Source organism: Patagioenas fasciata, chromosome 2, assembly GCF_037038585.1.
Source record: "Patagioenas fasciata isolate bPatFas1 chromosome 2, bPatFas1.hap1, whole genome shotgun sequence".
NCBI classification, from domain to species: Eukaryota; Metazoa; Chordata; class Aves; order Columbiformes; family Columbidae; genus Patagioenas; species Patagioenas fasciata.
The window spans coordinates 130,213,357-130,226,125 of record NC_092521.1 but is presented as its reverse complement, the minus strand read 5'-3'; the positions used below and the strand labels follow the sequence as shown (position 1 = coordinate 130,226,125).

The 12,769-nt window shown below is 40.6% G+C and overlaps 2 protein-coding genes across 8 annotated transcripts in view; one reads left to right on the top strand and one right to left on the bottom strand.

The window, feature by feature from the left end:
- The window catches only part of RAB5A (RAB5A, member RAS oncogene family), a 23,923-nt gene extending 21,416 nt beyond the window's left edge, over positions 1-2,507 (top strand). For 2 of the 5 annotated variants that reach the window (XM_065830866.2, XM_071804965.1), the window contains exons 7-8: positions 791-2,213; positions 2,347-2,507. The gene's annotated coding sequence lies outside the window, so the exon portion shown is untranslated. The remainder of the gene's footprint in view (positions 1-790; positions 2,214-2,346) is intronic. The other 3 variants (XM_071804964.1, XM_071804963.1, XM_071804961.1) reach the window with 3 other exon arrangements.
- PP2D1 (protein phosphatase 2C like domain containing 1) overlaps positions 1-12,769 on the bottom strand; it is a 15,605-nt gene extending 2,836 nt beyond the window's left edge. The window contains exons 1-3 of one of the 3 annotated variants that reach the window (XM_071804960.1): positions 12,386-12,769; positions 8,006-8,151; positions 1,964-2,985 (exon numbers count right to left, since the gene is read on the bottom strand). In XM_071804960.1, the coding sequence (XP_071661061.1) occupies positions 1,964-2,984 (1,021 nt within the window). In that variant the 5' untranslated portion in view covers position 2,985; positions 8,006-8,151; positions 12,386-12,769. Of the gene's footprint in view, positions 1-1,963; positions 2,986-8,005; positions 8,152-11,734; positions 11,802-12,385 lie in introns of those variants that run through there. The other 2 variants (XM_071804959.1, XR_011737713.1) reach the window with 2 other exon arrangements.

The window sequence follows — 12,769 nt, the reverse complement described above, 5'->3', positions numbered from 1 at the left end:
GGGGGGTGGGAATGAAGGTTGATGTTGTGCAAATCTTTTTCTATGATGTGATACATTTGGTGGAAAAATTAAGTGTATTAGATTAAATAAATATGTGTTTAGAAGTGGTTCAAAAATGTGGACTTCAATCATAAAGGGCTTAAAGCATCTCTGATCAACTTCAAGCTTTAACTCAAGCAGAGCTTGACTTTACTGTATCTCTGATTGTAGCCAGCATAAATCCTTATCTGGGAGGGAAGGATAGAGGCAGGTAACAAGAACCAGAGAACTTAGATTGGGTGAATTCTCCACCAGATTTTCTTACCTTCATCCTACCTCTTAAGTTCATTGTAATAAAAATATATTTCTTCCCCAGTTAGGTGAAAACAAATGCATTTGTTAGCTCTGAAAAGCTTATAACCTTTATGTGAGTTATTCCTGTATTGCAGTAAACTCCATTTCCTGCAAAAATATCTGAGCCAATGCTAAACTACCAATTTTGGTGCCAGTAACAATAAAGTTCTAGTGGTTGCAAAAATGCTTGTTGGGGGTAGAGAAATATGGATAAAGCAACAAGTGTTGGGAAATGGAGGAGAGAAAAAGAAGGGAGGAGACCACAGTTACCTATTATGGTGTCAGTGCATGTTTGAGTTGGTTTATAGTGTTTCTCAGACTGGCAGAGGATTGCTTACCGTTGTCAAGTGCTTTTTTTTTTTTTTATTTAATCTGGAATCAGTTTTTCCAGATGTGGAATATATTTTTTGTTTGTTGTTTTGTTGTTGATTTTTGGTTTGTATTTTTCCTCCTGAAGAAATGGAACCTGTTGAATGTTATCACCTTTTCCTACTGATCTTTGGCCCTTTTGACTAGTTTTGGTCAAATTCCAGATGAAGAAAGATGAATGAGTCATACAAGTTTTGTGAATACACTCACCTGAGGAGGAGAGAGTGCCCATATTGATGGAAAGGTGCAGTATTAGTGCAGTCCTTACTAATACTAGGGAGAGTAATAGGAAAGTATTATAGTGCTGGGCATGTGCTTCAAGCAGAGACTGAAAGACACTGGAGAATATAACTAGATACAAATCTGAAACTATTCACCCAACAGCTTTTTTTGTATAATTCTGCATGTGTACTCCTTTATGGGAAAGCAAGTGCCTTGCTTGTAATCTTACAGCTGCCTTATGTACTTGGGAACTTAACTGGTAACACAAATCACCAAGTGGGAACATAAAATGAGTAGAGCTGCTAATATCTGCAAGAGCTTTGTCTAGTGTTGCCTGCAGCAGGGCTGGGTGGAGAGGAATAAGGAATATATCAGTGTTTCTGATTGTAATTAATGCCTGATTTTTCTACACTACAGAAAGGCAAAGCAGGATTCTCCTTCATAAGGAAACAAGTTGAATAGATCTTCCATAATAATAGTAAACAACAACCAATTCTGATTTCAGAAATTAATAATTCAGATGATCCCCACAGATCATGCTCTCAGTTTGGTGGTAGAAAAATGTAGTGTCACTTATTCTTTTTATTCTTTTTTTTTTCATGGAGACTATCTTAAGCACGTTTCATTGACACAAGGGATTTACCAGATCTAAAATCAGATTTATGATTGTCTGCCCTAAAACGACACCTTAAATTTCCTCTTGAATTAAAAAAAAACCACTGTCCTTACTACTCTTGCAGAGGTCACTTGTGTATTACAGAATGTTTCTTAATTGTGTCTTTTGCATTAGTGAATTGACTTTACTGCTTTAACTCAATATATTGAAGGTACTTTATTAGATAAGCATAATATTTATTGTCTGATACCAATATCAGTTGCAAGGGAATTATCTTGTCTCCTTCATATTATCAAGTTAAAGCAATTGCAGCTTTTTGTCTCCAAATATCTACTGCAAATAGATCTCTAGATTAGCTTATGTTTTCTCTTTTTATAGGGTGGACGAAAAAAAAAAAAGTGTCCCAGTGTGGAATGCACGTACCTACATTAGCAATGTGCAGTAACCCAGCAGCACCTTTGGCTGTCCTGGTTAATGGACTGTCTATGTTGTTTTCAGAATGTTTTCTTCCTTCTTCCTCAGTGACATCTGTTTCCTCGCTGGGGATTCTTTCCACCAAACAGGTAACAGCTGAACAGCCACTCCAGCGAACTTTGGAAACCTCATTCCTTCCCAGTCGTAAAAGTCTATCCATTCTCCAAAAGGACTTGGCATATGCTTTGTGAATCCATTCGTAAGTATTGGTGTTGTTGGTCTTGCCACTGCTTGGTTTATCAGAGAAAATCTTCTCTTTTTTCTTGTAATCTGCATTGATTACTGTGGCAAAAGAATCTAGAATTTGCTGTTCATCCTTACTCTTTTTGTAGGAGGAATCCATTTGAGCAAGCTGGTCAAGAAATAAAAGTGGGAGCTCTGCTGCAACTGTTTCTGCAGCTGCCACACCATGAGAGCCATCAACTAACCCCAGAAAACATGTATCTGACCTATTTCCGTAGTTGTCGAGCACAATAAATCTGTCTTCCATGTCTCTCTGCCATGTGGAGTTTTTATCTTGACAAATTGCTAATGCATTTATTAAAGAATTATTTACTTTCTTTAAAGTACTAGGATTGGTAATGTCAGGAAGATCCCAATGTGATGTAGGAGTGCGATTATCCATAAGGAATTCAAATGAATAATCAATCTTCTGCCTTTGTTTCTCAGAATATTTAGGAATCTGGGTCAATTCTGATATAAGTTTCTGTCTATGAGCTAAAAGTCGTTTGTTGTCAGTCTTTCTTTGTGGGCTATCGAAGCCCAGCAAAGTTAGGGCTTTGTGGGTTTTTTTGTGATTAAAAAGGTGGTATGGATATATTGGTTGTTGACACGCAGAGCAAAGAACTGAAACGTGCTTTGAATCGTTCTCTGGTTCAATTGTGACCTTCTCCAGCTGATCATCTTCATCTCTGGAACGTTCAAAATCAGGTGGGTTTGTTTCGTCTTCTGACTTTTCCTCCCATGTCATTCTATAAGGGAGTTGAATATGTTAAGAGTTCTCATATTTTTATATTTAAATATTTTAATGTTGGGTAACACTATGTTTACCTAAGCCTTATTCTGACTCTCTTATAAACTCTGAATTGCATCGTCTACTATTGTGTATGTGATCAAGAAAACTGGAAAACCCACGTGAGATGATATAGAAAATTGTAACTAATAACTGTTAAAAATTAGAGCAAATTCAAGAAGTGAAGAGTTTGGAATTACAGAATTCATGACACAATTGAGGTTGTTCTGGTACCTCATGAGGTCTCAATCAGTTGTTTCTTCTTTATGATTCTGTGCATAGCCCTGATCCTCCACACTGTCAGAACTGTAAATATGAAGTAGTTTCTCATCAGCTTTTCTGTATCTATTCATCACTTTCCAGACATGGCAGTGGAGTGTAATTCCTACTTGCACAAAAAAATAAGGCATATTCGAGAAGATAAAAAGATCTCCCAGTCTTGCATGAAACAGGGCCAGAAGCATTGGTGTATATAATCAAATCTCACTTCCATTGTCATCAGTTTTGGTTGTGAGGACTTTTAAGAGCCAACTGGAAAACACAGAATTGTTTTATACCATTGTATTTAGGCACGCAGAAGATAAATTAGATTTATGTGGACAATATTCTATTGTATTTCTTGCTTACAAGAGCTAGATTTTGCAATGTTCATGTTCCTTTCATGTAGGATGGATTTTCAATGTGTCGGTTTCTAAATCAAGAAAGCATAATGAAGAACAAAAGTGGCATCAAATGGGCCAAGCAGCATTTGAGCTTTTAGGTCTCTGTGGGAAGCAGCCCTGCTGCTTGAGCTTTGAGATCTGCGAGCAGCAGCATGTGCCCTCTGTGTTCTCCAGCCATCAGGACAGAGGGAGAGATGCACTTTGCAAAAGAGCTCATGGAAGAGCAGTGAGACTGAAAATGTGGAGTCAAGGCCATGTACTGCAAGGAAAAAGGGTGTCATCTGCATAAACCTCTCTGCCTGTTCCCCAGCCAAAGCAGACCTCGTCCTTCTGTCCCCATGTGCCTCCTTTCTCCCACTTCAGCTCCTTGGTCCAGCCCCAACTTCAGCCCAGTCTCATCTCATTCTTGTTCCTCAATGCTGTCTTGTCTCTCAAGTCCTGGGACTCTCCATACTCCACACTTAATGTTCTTTTGCATATCTACTTCCAAATACCACTCCTACTGCTGGTGGTGTGGATATGTGTGTTTAAAAACACCTTCAGTCTTCTCCCATTATTACTAAAGGGAGTACTGAGAACCAGTATGAAAAATGAGATTATTCTTACGTCTGACACCTGGTGCTACAGACCCAAGAGTTGAAGGTGTAGAGCAAGTCCTGGTGAGGTGTTGCCTGATAGAGGCCAGCCGATGCTTAAGGGATTGCCTGAATTCAGCACCTACACACTAGTGTGTCTCTACTCTTCCCCAGCAAATTGACAACTCTTTAATATTTTAACTTACTCTGATTTGGGTGAATTTAGAAGAATGATGAAAGGTGCACCTCTGTCTCTATCTCAGCCAAATTTCTAAGCCCTAGTTTAAAACCTGGCAATCTTAGAGCTTCTCTATAAGATAGCTATTGGAATTTTGTTTTATGCAAGAAAACAAACAATTTTCAAATTACGTTCTCAGAAACAGCTAAACCATATTACCTCGAACTTTTTTCAAATGATCCTGCATCAGGCTTGGGAAATTTCAGTATGAACCGTCCGAACTAAGCAGAGTTTTAAGTTACGGAAAACATGAGGTGACCCTATTGGTAGCAGTACTAATAATTCTGCCTATCATTTGAAATGGATAAGAAAACATGTATATAACATACAGAGGAGATATTATATTGCTTAAGCAGCAGATTAAATTAAAATTGTTTGAATGGCTGCTCTCACCTATAAAGTGATGTGCAGCTCAGCCTTACAACTGCTTGCATAACATCCTCTCCCCTTAATTAGCACATAACATGCAGGTACAGACACCATTGTAACACAAAATCCTGACACCATGCAAGAAACTCAGCTTGCCAGCCTATACATCATCTGTCTACTAAGTATGAAAACATAGTGTTTACATTTCAATTCACTATGCTTATTCTATTTAGTGTTTAGTATTTGTGTGTAAGGATAAGAAATACCAGACAAAGATTTCTGACTTTCAGTTTGTCAGCTGCTGTTAATCCACCACCAGGGCAAACAGCAGTGCTTTTGCAGCAGTAATATCCCACAGCATCATCACAAGAGTAGCCTTTGGTAATTTCATCCTGCTTCAGCCTCATCCATTTTTGGGGGCTCTCTCTTCAAACTTGATACAACCACACTTCAGCTATTTTGCAACTGTTGTCTCTTCCAGAATTTCAGCTGGGAAGTGCATTTTCTTCTCTGTCATTGTTTCTGTCCATCACCTCTGGGTTATAAGCATTTCTATGATTTGTTTTTCAAGGCATGCACTTTTTTTCCTGTTGTGACTGTTAACAAAATTCCTTTAACTCTTTGAGAATTACAGGAGCATTAAAAAGAAAAAGCCTCTGCCAGCTCAGATCAGTATGTCTTGAAGAATCAAATGCCTCTGATCAGCTGAGGTAGATTTTCTTTTAAAAATTTTATAATTGATCTCTTCAGTAGAGGTGATACCACTTAAAAAAACCCCTAATGGTACTGTAGGATACCTTGTTCTTGCAGAGAGGAGCTTGCAGCTGGCTGCGGCTCTCAATCTGCTGTAGGACCAGTTTATGGGAGAGTCCATCTCTCCACAAGAGTTGAGCAGCAGACTCCTCTAGAAATGCTGCAACCACTTTAGTGAGGCAAGATAACGAGGCATGTGATCAAAATAGCAGGGAAATAGACGCTTGTGCAGATCCCTTTTTCCTTTATTCTGCTTAGTTTGAATTTGAGACTGGGAGATCACACAAGCCTTTTCACTGCTGTCATCATGATGATGCATTCAGGCATGAGAAAAATTAGGACTAATATATACACAAGATCTGGTAAGCTGCTTTTTGTCAGCCTTTTAAATATGAACTTATTTTACATTTAGTATATATAATAGCTCCCTGCGTTAGAGACAAAGAAATTGAAAACTTAACAAAATGTTAGTTTGACCTTGGTAAACTTAATTCATAACAAACATAATTTATAGATGTTTATATCTCTAAGTGGGTGTAAGTGCTAACAAATCACAATTTCAGAGCACCAAAACAGTCCCACTTCATTACAATGTGTAAGTAACCAGGATAAAATTCATAATAACTCATGTAAAACAAGAAGATATGCTGCAACTCTTCAGTTGCAATAATTTTGTTCACAATTATTGAAAGGGTAGCCCTCATTTATATATATATATATATATATATATATATATGTATTTTTAGTATGCATACACTGCATATGTCAATAGCTGAAAACTTTGTAAAAAGGAAACAAAAAAATGGAATATTTCCTTTGTTGATTTCTTATGAAGTAACAAGATTAATCTGTATTTCCTTCTCTCCTTGCATTTCCCTCATCAGGAACGCAGACAGACTCTCAAGTTTTTTGTTGTCAGCTTAACTGACAGCACAATACATGAAGCTGAAGTGCTCTCAGCCTCAGAAAGCGAGAGATAAAATTCAGCTTTTTAGTTCACTGCACTTTCCCTGTGCCTGCTTAGTGAGCCAAAACCCAGCACTGTTGAATGTTCTGACCTGAAAACAGAATCAGACTTAAAAAAAAAAAAAAAAGAAGAATGGGGAGTGAACCACAGTTTGAGATTGTATGTGTTTTCAAGTGCAAAGATCAAATGTACTGTCTGTGTCACAACAGAGACCCTCTTGGCCAGTGCTTATTCCTGCTACTAGGGAAGGGAGTCTGTTTCACCTCTCTGCCCTGTTGGTAAGAGGAACAGAACTGCGGGAGAGGACAAGACTGCAGGCCAGGGACTTGTATAGCAGAGGAGGCCATCATCTCAGTAAACCTCATATTTCTGGCAACCCTCTCTAGCTGCAGGCACTTGGAGTTGCTTGCTGTTCATAGAGCAAGGTGAGGTTATTTTCTGTTTCTGCAGTTTGGCACTACGATCTCATTTTTTATTTAGTGAAGATGTCACTAATTCAGCTTTGAGGACCCAGGGTTTGTATCGAGAGGAGTCCCATATGCAGTCATCTGCCTCTGACACATGTCATTCCTGTCTCCACCCAGAGTGTGCTTCTTCCTCACCTTTGTCAGTCAGCAGTTAACTTGCACAATCTCTAGTCCTGACCTCGTTCCTCCATGAGGTTTGTTTTATTATTATTTGCTACATTTGCTCTTAGAAAATGGTGACTATTATTGATGCTGAAAGCAGCACTGGGAAGGTGCCTGCCTGCCTGCCTGCCTGCAGGTGACAGGGAAGCAGAGGAGGGCTGTGTGATACAAAATTGAGGTCACAGTCTCCCTGAGCTTCTCATCACACTATTATCAGCTAATGTATATAAACAGGCCTTACTGCTGCAAATTCTTGATGAATGAGCATTGGCTTGCCTGTCTTTTCCTTCTTCCTCACTTCTTGCCATGCCTTTCCTCTGCTCATGCCTCAGCCAGTGCTTTCCTCTTCACCCCCCCTTTCCTACATGCCTGTGATGCCACAATATGGCTTCTGTTGTCTCCATGCCTTCAGCCCTGTTCCTCTGCTGACCGATGACACAGCTCCAGCCAGGGTACAGGCAAGAACTGTCACCTGTGCAGGGACTGCCTTACCAGGTCCCAGTTTTACCTGGTCACCTTTGGCCCGGAGCAAGCAGCAAAGAACTAATATCTCATGTGAAAACCCTTATGTAGCCTTTCTTAAACTCACATAAGGCCTCTGGAAAAACTCTTCACCTGAAAAGACAAACTCATTTGCTCATCTGACAATGCATGCCCTATGCCTTCCACCAGTTTTAGCAGAGCTGGTCTTCTCATTCTCCAAAATCATCTGCAGAAGGAATGATGCAAAAGGAACAAGACATCTCCCAAGTGAGTCAGTTTAGGTGTGTGTAGTAGCCTACTTACTGTATCCTCAGAAGAAACTGATGCAGCTTCAAGGAAGTCTTGTTATGAAAGGTGTGGGAAGAGATAAAGATGAACCTGGTGAGTCATAGGAGCATGCTGGGGGCAGAGCCTGCCTTCAGGACTTGGGAACACTCCCACCTCTAGACCTGATAATGGGCAAGAAAGAAGGAAGTGATTAATAATTAAAATAATTATAGAATAAATTAAAATAATTAGTCTCCTTATTTATCTTCTTAAGTGTTGTCCAAAACTAGAATCTTAGGAATCCAGGCCCACTGGTTTTCTGTCATCCTATAAAGTGGAAACAGCCTCTATCATTAGGCCTTCTTAGGTGCAAGTTATAATTTGTAACACTGTCTGCTTGGGCAGAAGTGTAGCTTTGCAGCTGGGAAGAAGCATCAAACTGGGAAATGAGAGTAGCAAAACCAGTACTTTCCACACCCCAGGTATCTTTGCACCTGCTTTTGGTAGCTGAGTCTGTCTTGGTGAGGCAGAGGTGGCAGTTTGTAGCCCACCGAGCACTTGTGTGGGGCAGAGCGAGGGGGTGCAGAGAGGGTATGAAGCATTGCGGGGGGGTGGCAAGCCCACTGTGCTCAGCACAGGAGGGGAAGCACAGAGGACAGGTGAGGTTTAGGGGTCCACAAGGAGAAAGCTGTGACAGAAAGTTGAAGATGGGTGAAGATAATACAACTGCCTCCTGCACTCTCCTCCTGGAGACACCCTGCCTCTTCCACACCACAAACCCACGGCTGGGGTTACTGCTGTACTCCTGGGGTTCCTCTACTTTTCCTAACCATACACACTGCAATTACAGTTGGTCTAAATGAAGGGTTTTAACCTGTTTCGTTTCTGAGGTTTAGCCAAGTGAGTAGCCATGGTGCTTGTGTCCATATTTCTTAGCATTTCCAGGTGCTCTCCCACACAGATATGGGGAAGGCCTGGGAGTGGGCTTGGCCCAGTCAGATGTGCTTAGGCCAGTGTAACTTCATCTTACAGAAATAAAAAGAATTTTCAATGTGGAGTTCTATTATTTAAATCAGCATCATATCAAGGGTTCTGGTCAGTGGCTACTCAAGTGCAGGTAGCAGAAAGGAAGCCCCTTCCCTCCCACCTGCTGTCAGGTGAGCCTGTGCCAGTTGCATAGGGGTCTGTAAGGCTGCCAGCACCAACTAACCCGCCCTGCACAGGAATAGTAGCATCATAAAATAGTTTTGGTTGGAAGGACCTTCAAAGCTCATACAGTCCAACCCCCCTGCACTGAGCAGGGACATCTTCAACTAGATCAGGTTGCTCAGAGCCGCATCCAGCCTGGCCTTGAATGTCTCTGGGGGTGTGGCATCTACCACCTCTCTGGGCAACCTGTTCCAGTGTTTCACCACCCTCATTGTAAAAAAAAATGCCTTCTTCATGTCTAGCTTGGTTTAAAACTGTTACCCCTTGTTCCATCACAACAGGCCCTGCTAAAAAGTCTGTCCCCATCAGTTGGGTGGTTTAGCAAAACTGTCAAAGCACAGGCAAAATACACTGAGCGAGGTTCCAGAGAATTGTGGTGATTTCTACCACATATTAAGTAGCAGGAAGAAGAGAAAAGTATGTTAGAGGAAGGAATAGACAACAAAATGCGGAGAGGTGGAAGAAAAAAAAGGTAAGGGAAAAACAGATAGTACATCCTATGCTTGCATGAAGTAATCTAGAGCGCTCACTGCCACAAAATAACACAGTGTTAGCCTATGTAGTAACTGCAAATAGCTAGATACCTTTAGCAAAGAGCTTCTGAACTTGGCACACATAATTCACATTGTACTGACAAAGGCAGTAAATGTCCTGTCCTGGGTGAGCCCTGCCTTTCCTTTTCCCACTTGGTTTGTGTTAAATCAAAACTCTGCAGTCAAGAAGAACATCATCAGGGGAAGAAGTGAATATAACTGGCTAAGTGCTCCATCACTAACAAAAAGTTTGTTATTAAAACAGCCATGAGTGTTGCAGTGACATTTTCTCCATTTTCTTTTGCGTTTTTTTTTTTTTTTTTTCCACATTGTTTTCCTTTAAAACCTGAGTAATTGGTCTGTGAGATTCCTTATAACAGACAAAGGCCTAATGGGAAGGTCTGCCATCTGTATTATTTAAGTCACATGTAAGCACCATGGGAAGCTGACAGGATGCTAGAGACAGCATAACAAACAAAACTTTTGTACTGTTAATACTTCCTGTGATTCTCAAAATATTCATAGCAGTCCTGAATATGTGGTAGCCAAGAAGGAGGCCACTTCACCCACAAGAAATGCACTAATGAAAGGACACAATAGGATTTTATACTTGGAGAAATTCCCAGGAAGGGCAAGAGCTCCTCTTTTCACATTTGTGAAATGGCGTTCCTGCTCCAGCAGGGGGATTGGACTAGATGATCTTTTGAGGTCCCTTCCAATCCCAAACATACTGTGATACTGTGATACTGTGATACTGTGTGTTGAATGGCAAGAAGAAAAACAGGTGGAAAAGCTGGAAGAAAGTCCCATCTTGAAAAAAAGGAGAGGTAGAGAGGGCAGGGATGGGCAGGCTCACTCCCCTTAAGCTGGGAGATGGGGATGAGGGGTAGGGGTGGGCCCCGAAGCTCAGCAGTGGGCTGGGAGGTCCCTCTCAGAGAGGCAGCGTTAGGCACTTGGCTGCTGTTAGTTGAGTCATTCTTTAATTTATGTGACCAAGATAGGCCCCAAAAGCCCTAAGTGATAACTAGGTAATAACCAGGCATCAGGCACACCCTAAACTGCATTTTAATTTCCTCTTTTGTGACTTGGCGTCAAGAATGCACCTGCCTCCCTTACTGGAATAACACACATGCTCTTGCACTTAAGCCTGTCAGGTGTTCACAGTGAATTTTGGGCCAGAGCAGCAAATGCAAGATGCACGTGTTGGCTGGGAGAACCAGCTCTGAGAAGGCACCTCCTTAAGGCTGTCAGCAGTGAGAGACCAGAGAAATCACAGGAGCTGGCACTCGGGTCTTATCCAACTCCTGGCTTGCTTCATTTGATGGAGATGAGTAGTCTTCCTGAAGTCATGGGGCTCCTCATCTGAGTTTGCCAGCTGAGAAGCACAGGCAGGTAGGCTCAGTTTGCTCTCACCAGCGCTTGCTAAATGCCAGCTTCAGAATCAGCTTGGCTTGTGCAAACCCACTGATGTGCCCCGAAGGACAGGAACTGAAAAAACTGTTTTTCAGACAATGCTTGGAGTTTGAAACTAATTTAATATCTTCATAGTGTGTGTTTAATGGTGAAAAATAAGCACCAGAGTGATTCTGTTGTGTTCTGTTGCTCAGAGTTACTCATGCATTACAATTATAAAATGAATATGTACTTGCTGGTAAACTCAGTCAACAGAAAAAGCTAGCTTGGATATATTAAATAAAAAATTATATGTATATATTCATATGTCAAAGCACTTTCTTTTTTCCTAATGTAGTGTAACCTGCCATGGCCCAATTAGACTCACTGAAGCCACCACAACTCAATACAGCCCAGGTTATAGGCCCATGTTTCCAGCCAGCTAATGATCTTTTCATTCCTTATTCTTGCCAGAATTGTGAATGTAATATTTTACCTGTCACGGGAAGCAGTTCAACACCAGACCACACTGCCTTTTTTTTTTTTTTTTTTTTTAATATATTTGCACAGAGTTAGAATGAGAGCAATTATTTAAATCAGGCTTTAGGTTAAAAAAAAAAAAAAGACCTACCTATTTGCAGTTAGAGAGTGATTTCTTTCTAAGCTGTTCCTCTGCAGTAGCAGGCGATAGTTTGGCATGTGTTGTGAAATTAGTGTTTATAAATGTTACTATAGTAACTGTATCCCTAGCCACAGGCTGGTAGATTTACTGTTCTCATTATCTAGTGAGCAGCAAGGTAAAAAGGTAAAAAAAAAAAAGGGTATAGTAGAACAGCTGTGCTCTTGAGGATTCAAGAAGGAACCGCAATAAAAATATTATTTGCCTTTATACTAACCAGTGCCTTATTGGATGCAATACAGCAGTGTTTTTCCAATTAGACCCTCATAAACACACCATGAAATGTAAACAAATATTCGTGAATTTAACCAAAGTCAGCATCTGCTTTGTAACAACATCCACCTTTGATTATTCTTTAATGGAAATAAAAACTTCTCAGCTTTTTAAGGACCTTGAAGAATAAGGTCATTCGCCTACGCTGTGATCCTGTGAACACTCACCTGTGCAGCTTCAGACATAAACACATGCTGAGTGGCGTTAATAAACACCAGCGGAGTTACTTATCTGTGTGAAAATGGTAAACGTACTTTCAGAATTGAAATTTCTAGTTCATTTACATGCAGCTGTGCAAACTTAGCGCTGGGTTAAATATCATTAGCTTACCGTTTAAAGGAGAAGCTGGTGATTTGAAAAGAAAGAGAAGAGGAGAGAGAAGAGAAAAGAAGAGCAGAGCAGAGCATATTGGGCGATTTAAAAGCCACAGCAGCTCCCAGGAGAACTAAGCGTCTATGTTCAGGCAGGGACATCAAGTCGTCCATAGGAGCCAATTTGTTGTTCTAGATGCGCTCTTCGCTTTTAACGTTTGCTACCGAAGAAGAGTAGTTGAAAAGCTGAAAGTGAAACTAAGCAGTAACAGTTTCATTTTCAAGTCAGAGAGCAAAGGAGAAACGTAGCCGGCATGAAAAAAGGCAAGCAAAGATGTTCTTAGGTGGCTGTTACCATACAGCGGCTATTTGTTATTTTAAAACATGATTTAGTCACTTTAAA